This window comes from Aedes aegypti, chromosome 3 (genome assembly GCF_002204515.2).
Source record: "Aedes aegypti strain LVP_AGWG chromosome 3, AaegL5.0 Primary Assembly, whole genome shotgun sequence".
In the NCBI taxonomy this organism is placed as follows: domain Eukaryota; kingdom Metazoa; phylum Arthropoda; class Insecta; order Diptera; family Culicidae; genus Aedes; species Aedes aegypti.
Window position 1 is genome coordinate 317,984,184 of NC_035109.1, and position 22,028 is coordinate 318,006,211.

Sequence of the window (22,028 nt, forward strand, 5' to 3'; positions counted from 1 at the left end):
TGCACGAGTTCACTAATTTGACGTTTGGGCGGTGCCGAATTCACTCGTTGCCATGGTTACGTAAATAACACGGCACCGCTCAAACGTCAAATAGTGAACTCGTGCACTGGTCCATTCTCAACAGAGTTCATGGATAATCTTACACAGTTATTAGTTTCACATAAGAGTAGTACATGTTTTATTGCGCTTGTATGGTATACGTTTAGAAGATCATCAGTTAGGCTTGTCGATCTCATACGAGCTCAATGATAAGTTGAAGGCGTAATCGAAACCAAATGATTATCGTAGTCAGCCTTCGAATATAAAAGCTAAGAGCTATTGGAGGTTTAGGAATAAGAGATTTACTCACACAGACTCAAACGAACATAATATATTAAGGCCTTTTGGTGCGTCATCACACAATGGCTTCTTCTAAAATCATTAACATATTGTTATGATAGTATTGGTATTTGCAGCATCGATGAAATATAACTGCTCATCACTTAATTTTATGGATAATTTATACGAAGAAAAATGCTTCAGGTGGTTTTTCAATATTCAATCAACACTTCCAGATACAGCATTATCAATTTAGCAACAATATACATGAGATTCAAATTTTCAAAAAAAAAAAATCTCCGATCTTATGCCGCATTTCATTGCCTCACACAACTACACTTGTAAAAATAGATGCTTACCTTTTCCATTGTAATTCTGCAGCAAGCATTTGTGTTTTTGATTTCATATAGGCCTTTTCATGTGACAGGTCCGTCTATGCATTTGTTTACATCGGTGGAGGACCGGTGCATATTCGAGGCTGCCATTTTCATAGAAGAACTGTCAAAGAGCTTCCCGATCAGCTGTTTTGGAACGTCATGTGACTAGGCCTATTGCGTTCACAACACTTTCACTAAACAAATCTTTCATTCACTTTCCACACTCAAAAATGAAACACATTTCAAACGGGAATCAAATATTTTTAAAGTTTTATTAATCGCATCACTCAAAATTATTATGACGGTGATTTTCATTTGATGCAAATCGACGCTGCCGCCGCACACTGAGACATGCCTGTGTTTATTGTCTAAAAATTCCAACTTTTTTTCTGTTGGAGTAATTTTCAGTTCAGAAAGGCTGGGCAAAGCAAAGAAACTTGAAACTCATACGTTATTTGTTTGCGATTGTTTCAGATTACAGAAATTATCTCTACGATGCATAAAATCATACCAAGAATTTAGCAATTTGGACCACCCAAAATAATAACAAGCTCCACAGTGCGATGCGTCGGGACGCGTCTACCGTGATGTCAGAGTTGATATCCGTAAAATCATAGCATTTAATGTGAATTGATCACAAAAATCATAAAAAATTTATTAAATCAGTGATCTTGTGATGACAAACTTTTTACAAAATGGTAAGTTTTTATGATATGCAGCAAATGTTTCGGAAGCAAGCATATAACAATTGGTAGAAAAATATGTCACTTACCACCTGGCTACATCGTCATCTCTTGCAATCATAAACCGTGCCGGTGCATAACAAAAATATGCGATGAATCCAACATAAAACAGAGATATTCCCTTGCTTTTCATTGAATAATAATGTTTCCTTTTGATATATAAGATTGAAAAGCAGATTTTGATTTCCAATACTCGTCAATCTACTAAATTTCCCACTTATTTACATAAATATATGCTTAACACAAATGTTATATGTTTTGATGTAATTAGTATGAATAAACGAGTTATAACGTGAACTTTCATGCGATTTCTGGTTGTCTGGGGTAAGTAAGGTCACTGCTTATCAGTGGCGCGGGAAGTGGGTAGGACATGTACGACATGTACTACGCACAAAAACAGCTGGGTAGGACAGTCGAAGGGATGTCCTATCCATGATTCAACAGAAAAAAATGTTCAGAAGAAACTATTTAGCCCTTTTCAATATACATACATACTCGATACTTGTTCTTAAGGAGTATGGGTGACGCAATAAAGTTTTTCATTGTATTCTAATGCCTTGTGACATGATTTGTGCATGACCCCCAAAATTTCTGGCTCTTTTCAAGATCGATTGAGAATATCAATAGTGGTAAGATAACTGTAAGAATCGTTACAAGGAACTTCTTTAACGGTTAGAAAAACAAATGGAATACTTCTCTAGGGCATTTCTGAATGCTATGGTTTATGAAAAAATCTACGACTAACCCTTTATATGTTCTGGGACAAATTGCCGTGAACATTCCTGGAAGTAATTCTTGAGAAGCTTCTGGAACATCCATAGAGAACTATCACTATTTTAACCTAACGTTTCGACACGGGGATGGTGTCTTCTTCAGGGGAAATTAATTTATCGTTTTTGTTTAGTGTTTGGTCTAACTTTAACTGTCATTTGTTTGAAATTTCGTTGGTTTATGACTATTCGGAACCAATTTCTCTTAACGTATTTATAGGCAAACCAGAGCTCTCCAACTCCTCCAGTAATTTTCTCATAAAACACTTTTTTTCACTAACACGGTGGAAGAACCGTTTTCTTCTTGAAAATAAAAAATGTTTCGACAATTTTTAAAGAAACCCTACAATGATTCTTGCACCGGTTTTGTCATTTATTCCAAGCATTTTCATAAAGATCATTTCAGATATTCATCCACGATTACTCTTAGAAATTGCTCAAAAGTTCGCCACATTATTCGATGAAATTTTACAAGAATTTCTCAGGGATTTTATATTTAGTTCCTTCGTAAATTTCTCTCGGCTTTTCTCCAGCATTTCATTTAAAATATTATTACCACAGCAATATTTCCTTAGAAAATAAAAAAATAAATAAAATTTCCAAACCCATTGGATTTTTCAAACTTTCATTAGATAAATTTCTAAAAATAAATCTGTTCGATTTTCTTCCAGAAGTTTCTCCAATATCAAAATTTGAATGTCGTTTTTTCAGTGGAGTAAGGTGGGGCAAAAGTTCGACCTTAGTGGTGTAATCAAAGTTTCCAGAAAAACAATAGCAGTTGAAACAAAATAAATACTACACGATGAACCTTCAACATATTGGCTATAATTTTGCTGAACATACTTGTGTCAAAATATTTACCCATTTTTAGTTAGGCTGATACAAATATTAAATTTCTTTTATGTCCGAGACCACTTGGAAGGTACGAGGGGGGGGGATAAAAATAAATAAGGAACAAAAAAATATAAATGAAAAAAAAGTTATTTTTTCGAATTTTTATTTTTAATGATAGTTGTTAAACTGTTTTTAATCGTCCTCTGGATCATTATTTTACTTGTTTTTTACTTTGTAAATTGAAAAAAACCTAGCTGATGTCAAAAAAATGATGAATCTTTTTTTTTCTCCCCTTCAAAATTTTCGGATTTTCGAAGGGGGGGGAGACATAAAGGAAAATTAATATTTGTATCAGCCTTATAACAGTTCCAAAATTGGTTGTCTTAAACGAACTTTTGCCCCACCGGTGGGGCAAGAGTTCGAACCTAGTGTGGGGCAAAAGTTCGCTGGCTAAAACACTAAATATTGATACTTTTATGACAGGCATACTTTATACCAGCCGTAAACTTATGTTTGCCAGAAACTACACACTAAATTTTCATCAAAAAATTGCCCAAAACATGGTTAATTTCAATATACCCAAAAATAGCAGTTTTTAGCAAAACTAAGGGAAAATGTAAAATTTATTTATTTTATTTATTTATTTATTGATCTCTTTAAACTTAAGACTGTTGTCTTTTATGTTTAAGTGCTGAGGATAAGAATAACATGATTACAAAAAAAACGCTGAGAAACACATTAAAAATTAACACAACTTCCAACTTACTAATTAAAATGCTCAAGACACGCCCTTTTGAAACCCCATGTGGAATTAATGGTTTGAATACCAGAAGGTAGTTCATTCCAGAAATGTATGCCTCTTACAAAAAATGAGCTCCCGTATTGTGATGTTCTATGACGGGGGATTTGAAACTTCCTGCCACGCTGACTTCTTAATGGTACTATTTTTGAAAATAAATATGGTGGTGTTTTGGATTGTACAATGTTTTGAAACAAAACAACACTTCTAAGTTTCGTAAACTTATCAAACCTGCAACCAATTAAAAAATGCTGTAAATGAGTCACGCTTGCATATCTGTTAAGATTGAATACAAATCTAACACAACAATTTAAAGCTACTCTAAGTCGATTTATAGTATTTGCAGAAGCTTGCGACAAAATAAAATCACAAAATAAAAAGTGTGGGTAGATTAGGGATTTGAAAAGCATCAATTTAGTCTTTGCTCCAAGACATTCACCTTTAATTCTAAGGGTTCGCAAAGTTGCATATATTTTGCCGCATTGTTTTAGAATAAATGTATCCCATTCAAAATTGCTTTGAATAGTAATTCCTAAACTAAGAACTTCGTTCGAAAACTCTATTTTATCGCCATTTAGAAAAATATTAGGTTCGTTTACAATATTTCTGTTACGTGTAATAAGCATAGCCTGAGTTTTTCGCGTATTTAGAAGGAGAGAGTTTGCCATGGCCCACCTAGAAACATCAGAAAGACATTCGTTTATTAGATTTTCGACTGCTGCTGTTTCTAAACTGGTACAATCAAATAAGATCTGTACATCATCAGCGAAAAGGTGCACCAAACAGTTTCTTAAAGTTGAAGGCAAATCGTTTATATACAGTGAGAAGAGCAGTGGACCTAACACTGATCCCTGTGGAACTCCAGAACTGATGGGCAGCAGTGAAGAAAAACTATCATTATGAAAAACAGTTTGGTAACGATTTCTTAAATATGATCTAATCAAACACACAGCTCTTGAGCAGAATCCAAATTGTCGTTCTAATTTACGACAAAGATTAGTGTGACAGATTGTATCGAACGCCTTAGAGAAGTCCAGAAGAATCATGATAACATGTCCATTTCTATCTAAGACAGTTCCTATGTCGTCAGAAATACTGAGCATGACTGTTTTTATGCTGTGTCCTCGACGATAACCAGACTGGCAAGGTGACAGCAAGTTATGTCTTTCAATGAAGCTACTTATTTGTTTTTTTTACAACCCGCTCAAATGCTTTCGATAATGCACTTAGTATGCTGATTGGCCTTAGGTTTTCAAGAGAAGGATTTGTCTTTTTCTTTTCAATCGGAATTATTTTTGAAATTTTCCACATTTCAGGGTAGATACTAGTTTTAATAATTTGATTAAAAATGTATTTTAGAGGTGTGATTAACAATGGAAGAATTAATTTAATAAACTTTACAGGAATGTTATCTAACCCTACAGCATTCGATTTAATATCATGTATGGCGTTGATGATTTCGAATTCCTCTATTTCATTGAACTCAAAAGATTGAGACAAATTCTCATTTTCGCTGGAACTGCTAATCATATTATTCAAGGAAAAATTGTTTCTGAACTGTGCGTTGATTTGATCAGGAGTGTAATCCAGTGGTAAATTTGTTGTTTTCTTTTTGAGACCTATTCTATCAAACTGTTTCCACAAATCTTTAGAAGACATTTCATTCAAGAACAAACTTCTAATGTGATTTTCCTTAGCCGTTGTAATTAGTTTAGTTACTCTGTTACGAAGCCTCTTATAACAAACATGATCCAATTCATCTTGGCTACATTTCCATTTTTGAAAAGCGAGATCACGGTTTATGATTTCTTTTGGTATTTCAGAATTGAACCATGGTTTGTATCTTTTACGCCTTTGAAAAGTTTTCAGCGGAACACACGAATCATATAAGTTAAGGACATGCATTGTGAAGAACTCAACGAGCTGATCAGGATTTTCCATTTCAAAAAACCTATTCCAATCAATCGAATTATATAACTGTATCACTCTACCTGGGTCAAGTTGATTATAATCACGGTAGCTGATTGTTTCAGAAGTGAAACAATAATCCATGTCATAAGATACAAATATTAAGTCATGATTCGACATAAAAGGAACACTCACTTGATTGAACTTTAATATTTTGTTACGGCAGTTCGTCAGCATGAGATCAATTTGCGATGCTCCAGTTCTGTGGAAATGTGTTGGTTCACTTACATTTTTCACACGATCAGGCAAATTTCGTTAAATTTGAAGATAATATGTGGATTTTGGGCAAGTTGATTTTTTCCGTGATTTCGAACTTTTGACCCGCTGATTCGAACTTTTGCCCCACTATGGGCCAAAAATTGTTTCCAAGCATTTATGCAGAAAATAATACACCTCAAAGCATCCTTATGGTAGGCCAAGAAACGCCCTTACATAAAATATTGAAAAAGATTTTATCTTTATTTGGTTCCGTGAAACGAAAGTTTGACCAACAATTACAATATTCACGTTAAAAAACAACAATTAGCCATAACTTTTCCAAATCTCAACCGATTTCTATGATATTTGGAGTGAAAGTCTTCTGAATAGCATTCGAACCAACATGGCATTTATCAGTTTTGTTGTGAATTGAGTTTGGAATCTTAAAAAGAAACTCTTACCCCACTCGAACTTTTGCCCCACTTTACTCTAAGGCCGATACACATATTTTATTGAGAGGGAGGGATAATGTAAAAATAACAGCAAAATTTATAAAATATTGAAACTCATCGGATTTGTTCTGAAATTTTGTGGGAACCTACAGATTTTGATAAATATTTTTTCAACTGTCCCCTCAAAATACCAAATTGGGCCCAAAAATTTTGAAAAGGGGAGACAAAAAGTCAAAATCAAATTTATATCGACCTAATTTTAGCAATTTATTAAGAGAATCCTAGAAATAATTACTACTATAACCCAGGAGTAAATCTTTTAAAATTTTATCAAAGGATCTCAGGATTTTTTTTTTCAAAATTTTCTCCAAAAAACTGAAAAATTTCCCAGGATTAATAACTGTAACAATTTTTTGAAGACGCCTTGAGAAATGTATCAAAAATTTGGAAGAATTATTGAAGTATTTTTATTATTCTTGAAGTACGGGAATGTTAGAGGAAAATCAGTAGTAATTTCTGTGGCCAGTTGTGGAAAAATTTCAAGTTTAATTCTCAAGGGTATACAAAACGAAATTCTAGAAAGAATTACTTAAAATGTTCGTGAAAAATCACCATCAAACCCCTAAAGACATATCCGGAGTAATATGTGAAAGGAAACTACAGTAAAAAGAGTAGTAATGCTTGTCGTAATATCACAAAGAATTTAAAAAAAAAATGCCATAATGTCACAACGAACTCAAAAACAATATGTCGTGGTTCCTGTTAGGTTTATATTTCATTCAACCTGGAAGAACCTGAAATTATTGGGGAATTTCAATTCTGTTCGTGAAAAGACACCCTGAAAAAGCTTTCTTCATCTTATGATAATAACTGACATGATAATGAGGGGGTTAGAAGCAAAGGGGCGTCAGGGACAAAAACCTAATTTTGAGAAAATCTATTTTGAGCGTTTTCAGCAATTTTTTCATTCTAACAATTATGTTTTTTCCTGTTGTTCGGAAAAATCACCTGAAGATATTGTTGAAAAGCTAGGAAACAGTAGTTTTTTTAGTATTCTCAACGAAAAACTACCCAAAATGTCACTTACACTTCTTTGCGTTCCGGCCCCTGAAATATAGTGACTTTCTCTTTCCAACCAAAGATTTCATAGGGTTAAAACTTTTCTTAGCTTCATCGTGCACAAAATATTTGACAATGTTTGTCCTACCCACGGTTCTGAACGTGGACGCGCCTCTGCTGCTTATGCGTGTAGATTTGAAGACTTGAGTACTTGAATAACTTTAGATATTCTTGAACTCAACAAAATAATAGATCACAGTCAAATATGCTCCATTTTTGTGTTTATGAACTTGAAATTTCACCAGAGTTAAGAACGTGGTAAACCTAATATAATATTGCTGGGCACTTTCTTCCCTAACCGTGATATAGAGCCCAATTACTTACTGACTTCATGTGAGAATGTACTTTTTGAACAGCAACTTTACCTGTTGTGGTGGAATTATATGTGAAAGATGAAGTGTTGGGACAACTCACCTTATCCAGTTCCTTCTGATTTAATAAATCGCATTGACTGCTAGTAGGAGGCTGCATCTTGGGAAGTTCAAAATGACAGGGTTGGGAAAAATCTTGAAATTCATTCTACAGTAGCCAAGCAAAGCCAATCACAGTCAGCGAAGCCAGTGAAACTCACGCCCATCGCTGCTGTAGGCAAAAAGCTTTGAAAATAGCAAAACACACGTTGCTAAGGGCAACCCAAAATTACTGTAGAAAAATGTTCTATTTCCCGCTGCATTTCCCGCATTTAGAGCATTCAATGACACTCATGATTTAGAAAATTCGTGCACCCAACATAGGCTACTTGATGAGATTCACGTTTTTGAACTACTGTACTGGAGAGCCACGTGATTTTCGCGAAAATTCAAGCCTACTACTATTACCATTCCCAGCACTGCAAAATAATCACCTAAATGTATGTTTAATATTAAGATGTAAAATAGTGAAATAATAATAATAAGTTACAGCATTGAAGTAGCTACCATTAGAGCTGCTTTCAATAATTGGTTTATTGCGCCAACGATGACTATTCCCAATAATACCCTTGAGTTATCACTACACAGCGCGTATTAGCCTTGGAAATTCTTCAAACATATCCCTTTCGGGACGAACCAGCACAATTGTGCTGTTCGGCACCCTTGACATCGAATGACTATTTTAGCCAATAAATCATTGTCTTACTAAACTTTTTCGATTTCGATTATCGAATTATCATTGATACTTGTAATCAAGCACAACAGCTTTTGTTTACATCGTGTTTAGAAAACACCAGCTCAGGGTAAACAAAAAGTAAACAAACACCGTAAGAATTGAAAAAGTTTTATCTGTCGCAACTTTTCAACTATTCGTTATTTCTAGGTATGCACAAATACGAATCGAGAGTGAAAGAGTCATTCTTTGAAATGGTGAAGACCAAATGAGAATTGATTCACACAGCAAAGATTTCTGGAGGGACAAAGTGGTACCAGCACAATTGTGCTTGTGCCGGCACTTACCCGGTCGATGTTCGTTGTAGACCACCAATTTTCATTTTCAGTATTTTGATCGAATTAAGTGGCAGAATCTGGTTCTAATGTCCACAATAGTGCATAATATTGCATTAAAACATGAATGAGTGATTTCATACGAATCATAAGGATGATGTACCGTTCGAAAACTATGTAACAGAAACGCATAGCTTTGGTTTAAAAACTTTTATTTTTTATACGTCCATATTTGAAATAGATTGGGAATCACATTTAATGTTTTAAATCTCCTCTAGCAAAGATTAAGGCAAAGTAAAAGTTTAGGGGAACGTTCATAAATTACGTCATTCATTTAGGGGAGTAGAGGTGTATGAAAGTGCGACAGTGCATGTGGGCAAAAACGTGATAGTGGACATGGGGAGGATTTAGATTGACTTAAAAACGATGGACGTAATTTTTGAATTTCCCCTTGCTTTGATAATCGATCAATACCATGTTGACGCGATAATCCATTTTGGTGTTCTACAATGTATGCCGGTTCAATATCTGCCATAATATTTATGAAATTTGACAACTGAAGCTGAAAACCTTTACTTACTATTTGCTTCCAAACCACTGAGTCCTTTAAATGGCATACTATTGATGTATGCAGCCCATGCTAGTCTTCTTCTTCTTCTTCTTCTTCTTCTTGGCATTACAGCCTCACTGGGACAGAGCCTGTTTCTCAGTTTAGTGTTCAATGAGCACTTCGATAGTTATTACCTGAGAGCTTCCATTGCCAATATTGCCATTTTCACATTCGTATATTATGTGGCAAGTACGATGAAACTCTATGCCTAAGGAAGTCAAAGAAATTTCCATTACGAAAAGATCCTGGACTGACCGGGAATCGAACCCAGACACCTTCAGCATGGCTTTGCTTTTTAATCGTGGACTCTAACCACTCGGCTAAGGAAGGCCCCTGCTGGTATTACTCGCAAATATGTTGTTTATGATGTATGAAATGCGTTTGAAATAGTCTACTTAACTATTAACCAATGTATGAAGTTATGGAGTCTAGTTTTTCCGCTCATATAAAAATATCGTTTCATTCCTTTTACGTTTAAAAATACATTGTCTTAATCTGGAATTTTGAGACTTAGATAAGCTGATATATTAAAAATAAAAATCTGTACTTTACCGTGCGTATAGTGTTGCAAAGTAACTAGCAGTATCGATCAAAGAAGTTTAGGTTCAATTCCCGCTGTAGTATTTTTTTGGTCAGATACGTATTACGATTGTGTCAGTTGGCGTTGCATGCTAGTCCGTTGATTCGTGTGATGCTTCCTTTAAAGGCCATAATCGTACATAATGCTTTCCAGGAAACTTTCCACGGTAGGATTGACAGCTAAAAATGTACATGCAACCGAAACGAAAGGGAAAACAAAACTTACGAGTATGGTCGAGCTTTACATTTTCCTTAATAATCTAACGGTCACACCGATTGCGAAACTTTAAAAGCTCATGGAAAATCAAAAAGTCTACTGTTTGCAGCTGTCTTCTGTATTGTCTGTAGATTATAAAACTTAAAAAGTCTACCAAACATCAGACTTTTTGAAAACATCTTGCCAGACATTGTTCGAAGGTTTTATCAACAGTCCGCAATGGAGATATGCACAGCTGAGTAGTCGACAAACGAATTACATACATTCTCGAGTATCAGTAAATCGTGCTTCGTTACTTGGCAACCTGGCAATTATTTGTTAAAAATGAAAAACCGTAAAACACAGCCGAGTTCACGAAAAAGAAATTTGGTATGTAGGTTCATTCATGAATTCCTTTAAAAATTTCTCTAAAGGTTAAGATGCATCGAAGCCAAACCTCGAATTTTCAAGAGCACATATCTAGAGAACCAGGTAACCGTTTATACTTGTTAAATTTCCAACTCATTGGTCACATTTTGTTACATTCTTTCCGGTTTTTTTTTAAGTAATATCTCGAAGATTTCCTTTAAAATTTGCTCCTAATGTTTTATTGGTTTTCTGCCTTGAATAACTCTATAAGCTCTTGAAAGTATCCCTTCAAAACTACATTTTGATGAAATTTGCTCACAGTATTCTTAATGTAGTTTGGTCTAGGACTCATCAATAGTTTCAAAAACTCCTCTTAAAACTGTCTTAGAGATTCCTTCAGAAATTCCTCTAATTTCATTTCTATTTTTTTGCAAAATTGCTAAGATTATGAAGGATTCTTACTGGAATCATCTCACGAGATTTTTCATTAATTCGACCAGGAATTTCACGAAGATCTTTTTCAAGCATTTAATCATCCCATAGGTATGCAAATAATTTCAGATATTTATTCGCGACTTTATCGAATGTCATTTATGAATACCTCTAAGAACACAAAAAAAACGCAAACTAAAGAAAGTTTCTTAAAATATTTTTTTTAAATTTTCATACCGGAAACAATTTTTTTACAACAATTCCAGGTCAAATTCTTGATGAAACTTTTAAAACAATTCTATAAAAATCTTAAAAACGGTTCTGGATGAATTTAAAAATGTTTTAAAATTTACATAGAAATCTCCAGTTGAAATATTCTATGAATTATACTTAAAGGAATTGCAAGAAGAGCTTCGAGGCAATTACTGATGCCATTTTAAAAGAAATTGTAGAAAAAAAAACCTAAAGAAATTTTCTTAGGAATTGCAGTGTCCTAAGAAAAATGCTTAGATAATTCAACGGTTAGGTAGAACTAAGATTCAGATTGATGCCGGTTGTCTTACAAGCCAGAGCAAAATTGCCGATCAAAGGGATCCTTTGGCGTGAAATTTGAGAATGAAATTGTGAGGGCCGCTTTTCTCCCCCTGATAAACAAAAAAAAAAAACCTGACTACGCCCATGTCCCTCGCCCCCCTTTAAAAGCTATGTAGGTCGTAAACGTAGTTCATAAGCAAATATTACCACGTTAAAATTTGAAAAACAGAAACAAAATATATGTACCGATTTTGTCAGGTTCCCCATTTTGTTTGCCTAAAATTCATCGGGGGGCTGACAAAATCGGGTCTCTACTGTATTACAATGACTTAAATTCCATTGCAAGCAAATAGACTCGATGTAAAAAATAAAATAAAGTAAATTTGATATTGGGAGCCAGATAGCCATAACGGTATACACGCAGATACTAAGCAAGATCATGCTGAGGGTCGTAGGTTAGAGTCCAGCCGGTCGAGCATCTTTTCGTAAAGGGAATTTTCTCGACTTCCCTGAGCGTAGAGTATGATCGTACCTGTCACACGATATACACATGCAACATTGGTCGATTGACAAAGAGAGCTGTTAGTTAACATCTGTGGAAGTGCACTGAGAACATTCTACAAGCTCAATCAATGTTTTTTACACGTGAATTTTCACTAATTGTAATACACATTTATCGATGGTGTAAAACCAATCGCTATCGGCAATCCGAATTCAAATGTAAAACACGTTAATTTGCAAATTTTCGAAAAGTTTGCTGTAGAATTTATTAGCGATTTCTAGATTTTCTGATACCAGGCACCCATTACGGGCGCATGGTTTCCCATAAATTACATGTTATATAACATGTCACTCGTGGATGGCAAATGTAAGTCCTTGCCATAATAGGAAAACTAGTTTTATTAGTGATTGATATCGCCATTGTAAAACACGTTGAAATTGTATGTAAAAGCCTTTGCTATCGAACCAAAGTCAAAACTTAATAGAATTACAAGTTTTACACGTTATTTCACCTTGCCATTTGACACAACAGATCCACGTTGAAAATAATATGGATCGAAAGTGTGGATTATTTTCAGTGTGCTCATGAGAAGTTGAGAAGCAGGCTTCTTTAGCGTCAGAAAGAAGAAGAAGAAATTTTATGGTAATTATTTGCACTTTAAAACGTCCAAGCTGTCGGGCACATATGACGTAAATTTACATGAATTTTTAGGAAAGCTGCTTACGCATACTGAATATTTTGACGTTTCCATTTTAGCTCTAGGAATAAAATTAATGATTCCAGTTATTTAAAATAAACTAGTTCCATGTTACCAACTTTAACAAAAACATCGTTCAAGCATCATTTGAAGGAGGGCTATGTAATGTCAAAAGTGATAGTGTATATGTTAGGTAAAGTAAGTGAAAAAGATTGGAGGGAGTTTCTAAAAAAATAATTTAATTTTCGAGTCTAGTACACGACTCTGACAATGGCCTTATAGTGGAGGTCGAATTATGCGTAACTGTCAAAGGATACAAACTGTAGTGGAATAAAATGATATAGTTCTCAATTCGGTTTTAATTTATTTATAGGTATTCCACTAAACAATTCGAAGGTTTATTATTATTTTCAATTTTAATTTTTATTGCATAATTTTTTTTGAGGAAAAATCCCACATAATTTAGGAGAATATAAACAAACATAGCAAAACAAAGACGATTTGATTGAGCCAATTAGTTTTCAAGTTATTCACACATGTATGTTTACCCATTTTTATATGACGTAGACTAGTTCTTGAATAATCTCGATAAACGTCATCGTCACGTGATGCTTTGAATCTTAGAGAGAATATGAAGTATTTTTATCTCTCGTACATTGTTCTCGTTCCATTTATAAAAAAAAATCATATTAATCAAAGTACATTATTTTTTTAAATTTCAATGTGCATTAAAAAACATAATTATTTCTGAATTTTTGGGTCACCCTATCTCACAAAAGAGCACCCTAATGACGAAATAAAAAAATACGGGTCCAAATTTTTTTAAAAAGGCATGACTTGAACAACTTTCTAAAACAAATAAAAAAATAATTTTTTTTTTCGAACATCGACCGCCTTGGGGACGGACCAGCACAATTGTGCTGGTCTGAATTTGACCCTTAAAAGTTCATGGCGTGATAGAATAGCCAAAATAAAGAATGTTTTGTTCTACGAGATGATGAGTTTATAAGGTAAATTTTGAAATAATCACTCAAATATGGTCCGTCCCGAAAGGGATATGGCAACAATTCCTAACAACAAGTAGTTATTTAAATATATTTAATAGTCTAGATTCGGCTTTTCCTAATAGAAAAAAATGTACAAATTAAAAAACAGAGTCGGTGAAAAGACAAGAAAGCTCCACGGGATCTTACACATGACAAAAAAGTAACTCCTATCACTAGTACCGATGCATCGCAGCGTTGTCCTACGAGCACACCTGTTTCCTGTTTCGGTGTGACCATGATTCGTTTCGTCGATGATCGATTCCCTTCCCTGCTTGTTCCGGTTACAGATCCTTCTTCGATTGCTGGTCGGCGAACGGTGTCCGGCTGTCCGATTCCTGCACCGGTGACGTCACTTCCTTTGGTTTGCAATCCGCTCGGTTGTTGTTTACCTCGACGGCTCGTCGACCGGCGCCCGAAGACTTCCGCAGGTAACTTCGCACGTAGAATGTGCTGAACATGTAGATGAATAGTCCGGCATTCAGCGTTAGCAGGGCCGCAATCGGTTTTGGGTAGCCGCAGGTTGGCTGGAACTGCACTTGCAGCGTGTGATAGAACACGATTATGAACTGGATCTGGAAGGGAGAAATTGTTGAATAAGGGGGTTGAAAGGGGCCACGCGTACCTGGAACCACATTATTATCGAACTTCGACTCTTCAAAATAAAGTTACACCATATCGGGGATCGGTTCTGGCAGTACAAACGAACATTTTTTTTTATAATAATTGAATGAAGTGCAAATGATCTTGTTTCAATTCTTGAAATTCTATCATTGCACTGTCTTTGATATCTGAAGTGCAATGAAACTGTTTTCGTGAAGTTTCCTTCATATTAGTATGATATACTGATATTTAAGTTTGATCATTGTTAATTGGGCCCTTCCTTATCAAAGTGGTTAGAGTCCGCGGCTACAAAGCAAAGCCATGCTGAAGGTGTCTGGGTTCGATTCCTGGCCCGTCCAGGATCATTTCGTTATGGAAATTTCCTTGACTTTCCTGGGCAGAGAGTTTAATCGTACCTGACACACGATATACGAATAAGAACACTAAGCGCTGTCCCAGTGAGTACGTAATGTCAAGAAGAAGAATTATTAATTATTGAATGAAGAATTATTATGCCTTGAACACGGTTCGTACAAGTTTCAATATTTCGAGCCAAAGAATTACTGGTTACACCATAAAGATCTTGTAGCAGAAAGTTTTAGTTTCATCGAAGTTTGGTACTGTAATGTGCTGCCAGGTATACTTTAGGGTCAAAAAAGGGGAAAATTCTTACAATCTGCATCACGGTAAGATAGCGCTTCCACCAGAGGTACTGCTGCACTTTGGGTCCCATCGCAGCCAGCATGTAGTAGGCGTACATGCAAACGTGGATGAACGAGTTGATGACGCCCAGCAGAGTTCCATGGCCTCCTGAAAATAGAAAGAGGAAAAAGGTGGTCGGCATTTAGTTCCTAGTTCCGGTTTTCGGAAAGGCATTTTTGGGTCTTTATTCAATGTAAATGAGTCAGGAAGGGAACACGTTGTGCTTCCGCGATGAGCCGAGCCGGCGATAGTTTTGTCAATTCAACTTTCTAAGTACTTCCAGTATCAGAGTCACCGATGTTGTCAGTTTTTGGAAACTGGTTTTTGAAGAACGGGATTTGGATTGGTTTGAGCTGTGGAATGTAGTTTTGCGGCAATAACTAATAATCACCGTCTGTGTTGCCAAGGGCGATTTTAGAAAGATTCTTGTTTCAAAAGGGGGTGCAGTTTTGATCATTAATTGGGTAGCTTTCTTAGTTCTATAAACGAGTTATAAGGTGGTTTGAACCAATTAGTGCGTGTCTTGTTTATCAACAATCACACATAATGGGATAAATTTCAGACATGTTGTTACTTATACAATAATATTCGACATTTTGGAAGACCATATGTCCTAACTTGCAAAGATAACTATCATTTTCATAACGTTTCAAGGTTTAGTCAATGCTGTCAATTGTTACCAATTCAAGGGTTTCAAGATTTTGAAATATAATGAAATTATGTAATGTCGAGTGAATAGTCAATAGTGTGGGACAAAATTTAGATTCATGCTCCAGTCCGCTGTTTGGATTGCATTTAGGTTCCATAACAACTGTGCAAAATTTCAGCTCGATCAGAGAAACTATATTTTAGCGCCAGCCGTTCAAAGTTTGCATGGGATTTACTATGGGAAAACTTACTTTTGCAAAGAAAAATCGCCAGAGGTCGCCCATTGACCTCTATAAAAAATTCTGAACACAGACCTCGAAAGGTATTTTTACGATAAAGAATATTGCCGAAGACCGCAAAACAATCCAACACTTGTGGAAAAAGTTATTCAATGCAAACCTATTTGCAAGGCGACGTTGATTAACACGTAAAGGAATAACAATAATAACAAAATCGGGCAAAATTTCCGAGTAGTCTATGCTTAATAACTTTTTTCACAAGCATCGGATTGCTTTGTGGTCTTCGGCAATGTTGTTCATTGTAGAAATACGTATCGAGATCTAAGTTCAGAATTTTTATAGAGGACAATGGGTGATCTCTGGGGATTTTTCTTTGTAAAAGTAAGTTTTCCCATAGTAAATCCCATGCAAACTTTGAACGGCTGGCGCTAAAATATAGTTTCTCCGATCGAGTTGAAATTTGGCACAGTTGTTATGGGACCTAAATGCAATCCAAAAAATGGACTGGAGCGAGAATCTATTTTTTTCATATAACCGTGTCCCAGGCTAATAGTCAACCTGAAGAGAGATTCAAACCCGTCATCTACAAAATGGTAATCGATTCATAAGTATTTGACTGTAGTACTGATGATTTGTGAATGCTTCAAAGCCCATTCGATGAACTAAAACCTTCCAAAAATACTAGCAAAGATAACTTAACATAACTTAGAAGGTATAACATAATAGCACAGACAAAGAGACGTAACATTCGAGTTATTTTCATCTTACAATTTAATAGCGCTCAATTCTGATGTTTGGTGGCGTTCGCATCGCCGCCATCTAGTTTTCGGTTGGCCAAACAAAGTATTTTTAGCATTTGGCGTTAACGTTCGCGTGACTATGTTTTGAACTGACATTAGTTCTAGCTGATACGTATGTTTTTCGTATTCCTTTATTTTGTATTACCCATCTGTTTTTTTTCCTTTATTATCTGCATTACATATTCCGTTTATCTGTATCAGCGTATAAATCGAAAGATAATTTACAAATAATTACATTTTTTTGTTGTACTAAATGGGAAAGTATACGTATCTCGATATGATGTTCATATCAACTCTTGTAATGACCAAACAACCAGTAGAAATATATTAATGTAGCATTCTTACCGCTGTCTTGAAATCAACACACTGGAATAACAATAAGTGACAAAATTTAGTACCAAAGTGCTGTTTTCCATACAAAATGCCCAAGTTTGTAACCCAGACAACCAAAGTTTACGTATAACGAAATCACCTGGAGGCTTTATATGTGCAAAATTTTATTTATAAGATGTCGCGAAAAGGCCTTCTACGTACAAAAGTGGAGGCGATATGCGTGCATATATTATGTGATGAATAATAACATACAATGCGAGTGTATAAATATTCTACCGAACCAACCTGTGATCTTATGCGGCTTAACTTATGATAACAAATGTTGATTTGACAGCTGCTACGGATTGATGCGACTTACTTTGTACGAGTGTACGAAACGAAACAAAATGTATAAATGAACTCAGAAAAGAAGTGTTTATGCGATGAAACTCATCAAACTGACGAGTTTATCCACGGTGTTGTGCGAGTTTGATGTAATTAGTATGAATAAACGAGTTGTAACGTGAACTTTCATGCGAATTCTGGTTGTTTGGGAAATCATTTGGCCGAATGCCGTTTGGCCGAACGCCATTTGGCCGAAAGGGTCGTTTGGCCGAATGCAATTTGGCCGAATGCCGTTTGGCCGAAATTGCCAGCAGAAGTTTTCGCATAGCGTTTGTAGTCTTTTAGGTCTCTGACAGTAACTACAACGTTTTACAACCTAATCGTCCTTCTGCTGGATCGGGTTGCTTCGATCCCTCGAATCGTACTACGTAAAATTTTTCAGAGTTCTAGAAACCACAAGTCTTTGTGTCTTTTTTTTTCACAACGAGTCGTTCGGCTTACTGCTTTACGAAAGCAACGGTGCAGAGTTTAGTTCACATGTTGCAATCCTAATTTTGGATGAGAAAGACATCTCACCTAAATGAGCAGTTGTGCTAAAAAATATGTCGTTATGATCAAGCCTAAATTCCAATAACAATGAAAAATACTTCCCTCTTAAAGGAACAGCGTATGATCAAAAGAAGGAATAATCTCTTATGAAAATTTAAGCAAGTGTAATGCAAATATTAATTTTATCGGTATAACTACAAACAACTGCCGAAGATTTAAAGAAGGTAAAATTCCCAACAAAACATAAGCTAAATAATTGCCAATATAAAGGAAAACCAGTTAAACTCGAAAGAAAATCCTATGTCTAAAAGAAGGAAACATTCATGATGAAATCATTGAAGGCACTTGAAACCTTAGAATACCGTTGATAGCCCAGAGACGAATCAACCATCAGCTTAGAGTCTTGCACGATATGTGGAGTCCACAACTTCGTTCTGAATAGACGGTTCAATTTTATCGTTATCGTCCCGCCACATCATTCAAACCAACAATTAAAGCGTTGTAGCAATTTGATTTTTTTTTGTAATTCGGCCAAACGACCCGTTCGGACAAATGGCATTCCGCCAAATGGCGTTCCCTCTAAAATTCTTCGAAAATTATTGAAATGAATTCAATTAACAAAAATCAAAACGTTAGGTTGTTTGTAATTCGTCATTCCAATTTCAGTCAATTCAGACTATCAGAAGCTAAGATACCTGTTCCCAAACTTGGGCATTTTGTTTAGAAAAAAAACAACATATGGTTACTAATTATTGTTGCTGACTGTAGATTACACAAAATTCATCAAAATACCACTTGCAGATGTTACTTTCAGAGATTTTTTTTTTTTCAAGAATGTCGTTTGCCGTCTGGGATTTATCCAAGGGTTTCTCCAAAATTTTCTCCAAGTCTTATCACGAAACTTACAAAAATTTCTGCATGAACAGCTGAAGGGTTTACTGCAAGAATTTTGTATGGAATCGCTACTTAAATTCCTTCGTGAGTTATGTCAGGGATTCCTCTAGGAATATCAATATGTTTTCGGCGAGGTATTCTTTAAATGAAAAAATAGCTAATGTTTTCTTGTGAAAGTCCTTTGTAGTTGTATCTTTATGAATATATCCAAGACATTTTTGTTTTCAAAAATGATTCATCCAAAATATTTACCAAAGTTTTTTTTTATTAGTTCCTCCAAAAATTTGTACAGAGATTGCTTCGCGAAATTTCACTAGAATTTCCGGATTATTTAATTCTATGAATTCAAAGAGTGTAAACTCCAAGAAGGAAGTGCCTTACCCCTTACATAACATTTTCAATTGAGAGGTAATTAAATAATATAAATAATTCTTCACGAAATTCGTTAGGAACTTAATCAAAGAATTATTCAGAAGTTCTTCAAGATTTTCTTCAAACGATTGTGCGGAAATTTTACCAGCTTTATGTCCAGAAACTTAAGAAAAATATTATTCAGAATTTTTTTTCCTAGATCTAGTGATTTTTTCATGAATTACTTCTCAGAGCAGAGTAACAGTAAAAGTTCCGTTGGGAATTTTTTGCAGGAATTTCGATGATTCCTTCATTTTTTTTTTTTTGAGGTATTCCTTTATGAATTATTTCACGGATTCTTCCATTATTTCCTGTATGCTCTCTTTGGGAAGCAAACCAACAAAGATCAGTTGTCTTTTCTGTCAGGAATCAAACAATGAATTCTTTAAAAAAATTATAGAATATATCCAAGGGTTTTTGCATGGATTTATCCAAGGAATTTCTTCAGAAATAACTTTAGAGATTCAACTTAAAATTTCAACGCAAATTAATCAATGTACTATTTTAAGCATTCTCTCATGGAATACTTTATACACTACCCGTTCAATGATGGAATCGTCTCACGGAGTATTGCATCTCGTTTTGAATATTGCAATATCTCCAGAAAGTGAAGAATCACTGTCCAACGAAAACTCAGGCAGTAAGCCTAGGTGATTCTAAACTTGTTGAGGGTTTATCTCCCCTAAATTTGTCACGTGTTTGTCCTCCTAGGGACTCATCCTGAGATTTATTCAGGAATCACTCCGGTGTTTCTATCTAGTTTTGCAGGTATTTCTTTTGAAATTTTTCTAGAAGATTTGCCCAGAACTTCTTCTGAGAACTCTTGTATATATTTTGTTCCGTATATATTTTTTAAAGGATTTTATGAGGAAACTTTTTTGGGGGTTTCAATATTGAAAATGAGTGTAGCAAATGTTGCATATCAAACTTCTTGATTTTGCAGAACAAGTCCATTAGAGGGCATTTCAATGACTTTCATAATCTTCAGCTACTTCCAGGGATATTCAGAGTATTCTTCGCACTCATGAAAATGACCATTTGTCGAATGATCTGGTTTTAGATACAATATTTTTTTATGGTTTCGCAAAATAAGTACATTGGGAGAAATATAAATGAATCCATGATTTGAGGAAAGTAATGGTGAAGTCCGTGGAAGAATTTGGAATTTGAAAATAAATTTGGAACGACAACTAAACGCGCAAGTCCGTGAATTCATGAAAAAACACTAAATTATTGTGGACTTTATGAAAAAGGGTTTTCATTTCTGGATTAAATAATTTGGCAAATTTATCAAGAATATTTAACTGAAATGTTGGCGAAAATAAAGTCAAAATTTTGGCGAATATTTTGCAAATGTATCAGTTAAAGTTTTGACCAGATATCTGAAACAAATCATCAGATGAAGTTTTATGCAGGATTTTTTATTGCAATTTGTAATCGAATCCAAAAAGTTAATTGGAGTTCTGAGATTAGTAGTGATAAGCATGAACAAATTTCTTGTACAATTTGACAGATGACTTTCCAATAAAGTAAAAGGAAAGAAATTAATATAGGTTTATTCGGTGGAAAAATCTCAATCTCAATTCTTTCGGGAATTTTTAAAAGGTTTCTGGAAAATTCATTGAATGATTTCTATACGAAACGCCAATGGAAATTATAAAGGTTGTTCTGAGAAAATTTATGCAGGAATCTGTAAGAACTGCGCACAAACCAAGTCGACTAATATTTTGAATGTCTTGAAAATCCATTTTTCTCGTGATATTTTCTCGTTCACTTGCGTCATAAAAATTTCTCATTCAGACCATTTTTTTGAAAATTTGTGGAATTTTTTCGTTCATACAATGTTTGGATATCTGCATGAAACCTAGTCTTCAGTGAAATCCCTCATCCCCTTGTAAAATCTACTAGTTCATGAATGGGTTTTTGTTGAACCATTTAACAATTATGTTTTTTTCCTGTACGGTTTGTAAATCCACCCAACAAACAAGATTCATTGGAGATGTTTCATTATTTGTTTCGCTGCTACAAGGGATGTAGAATGTCCTTCCAGAAGTAAGTTCACACAAACAGTTGGCCCAATGCCTTTTGCAATCCGAGTACATAAATTTTCTACCGAAAAAAAATTAAGATCTTGTGCATGATGCTCATGATAACAAATGGTTTTCCTCAGTATAAAAAATAATCAGTGCTGACCGTGCGTAATTGAAAGAATGGTCTTTTTATGGAAAAAGTCGAACTCTAGGAGTTAATATCGAACTTTACGCCAGTAAATATTCACTTTAAAAACAGAATTCAGAAGAAATATTTATGTTTTAATGATTTCTCTTGATGAACGTGTTATAAGTTTCAATGCCAATAATTACTAATTGTCATAAGAGAAGTAAGATTTGAAAGAACAGCCTATGTGCGAAAGAAGGAAAAATCTCTTATGAAAATGTAAACAAGTGTAATATAAATAATGTTCACATCAGTCTAAATATAAATATCTGCAAATGACTTAAAGAAGGAATCATAATTAATTAAAAATTTAACATCATAAAAACTAGAAAGAATAGCCAAACGACCCT

The 22,028-nt window shown here is 34.8% G+C and overlaps 2 protein-coding genes across 5 annotated transcripts in view; one reads left to right on the forward strand and one right to left on the reverse strand.

Annotated features, from left to right (window-relative positions):
- The window catches only part of LOC5576206 (D-beta-hydroxybutyrate dehydrogenase, mitochondrial), a 375,927-nt gene that overhangs the window by 63,783 nt on the left and 290,116 nt on the right, over nucleotides 1-22,028 (forward strand). The gene's annotated exons all lie outside the window — the stretch shown is intronic.
- The window catches only part of LOC5563869 (elongation of very long chain fatty acids protein 7), a 184,879-nt gene continuing 176,847 nt past the window's right edge, over nucleotides 13,997-22,028 (reverse strand). For all 4 annotated transcript variants that reach the window (XM_021853093.1, XM_021853090.1, XM_021853091.1 and 1 more), the window contains 2 exons: nucleotides 15,235-15,371; nucleotides 13,997-14,533 (listed from right to left, as the gene is read on the reverse strand). In XM_021853093.1, the coding sequence (XP_021708785.1) occupies nucleotides 14,243-14,533; nucleotides 15,235-15,371 (428 nt within the window). In that variant the 3' untranslated portion in view covers nucleotides 13,997-14,242. The remainder of the gene's footprint in view (nucleotides 14,534-15,234; nucleotides 15,372-22,028) is intronic.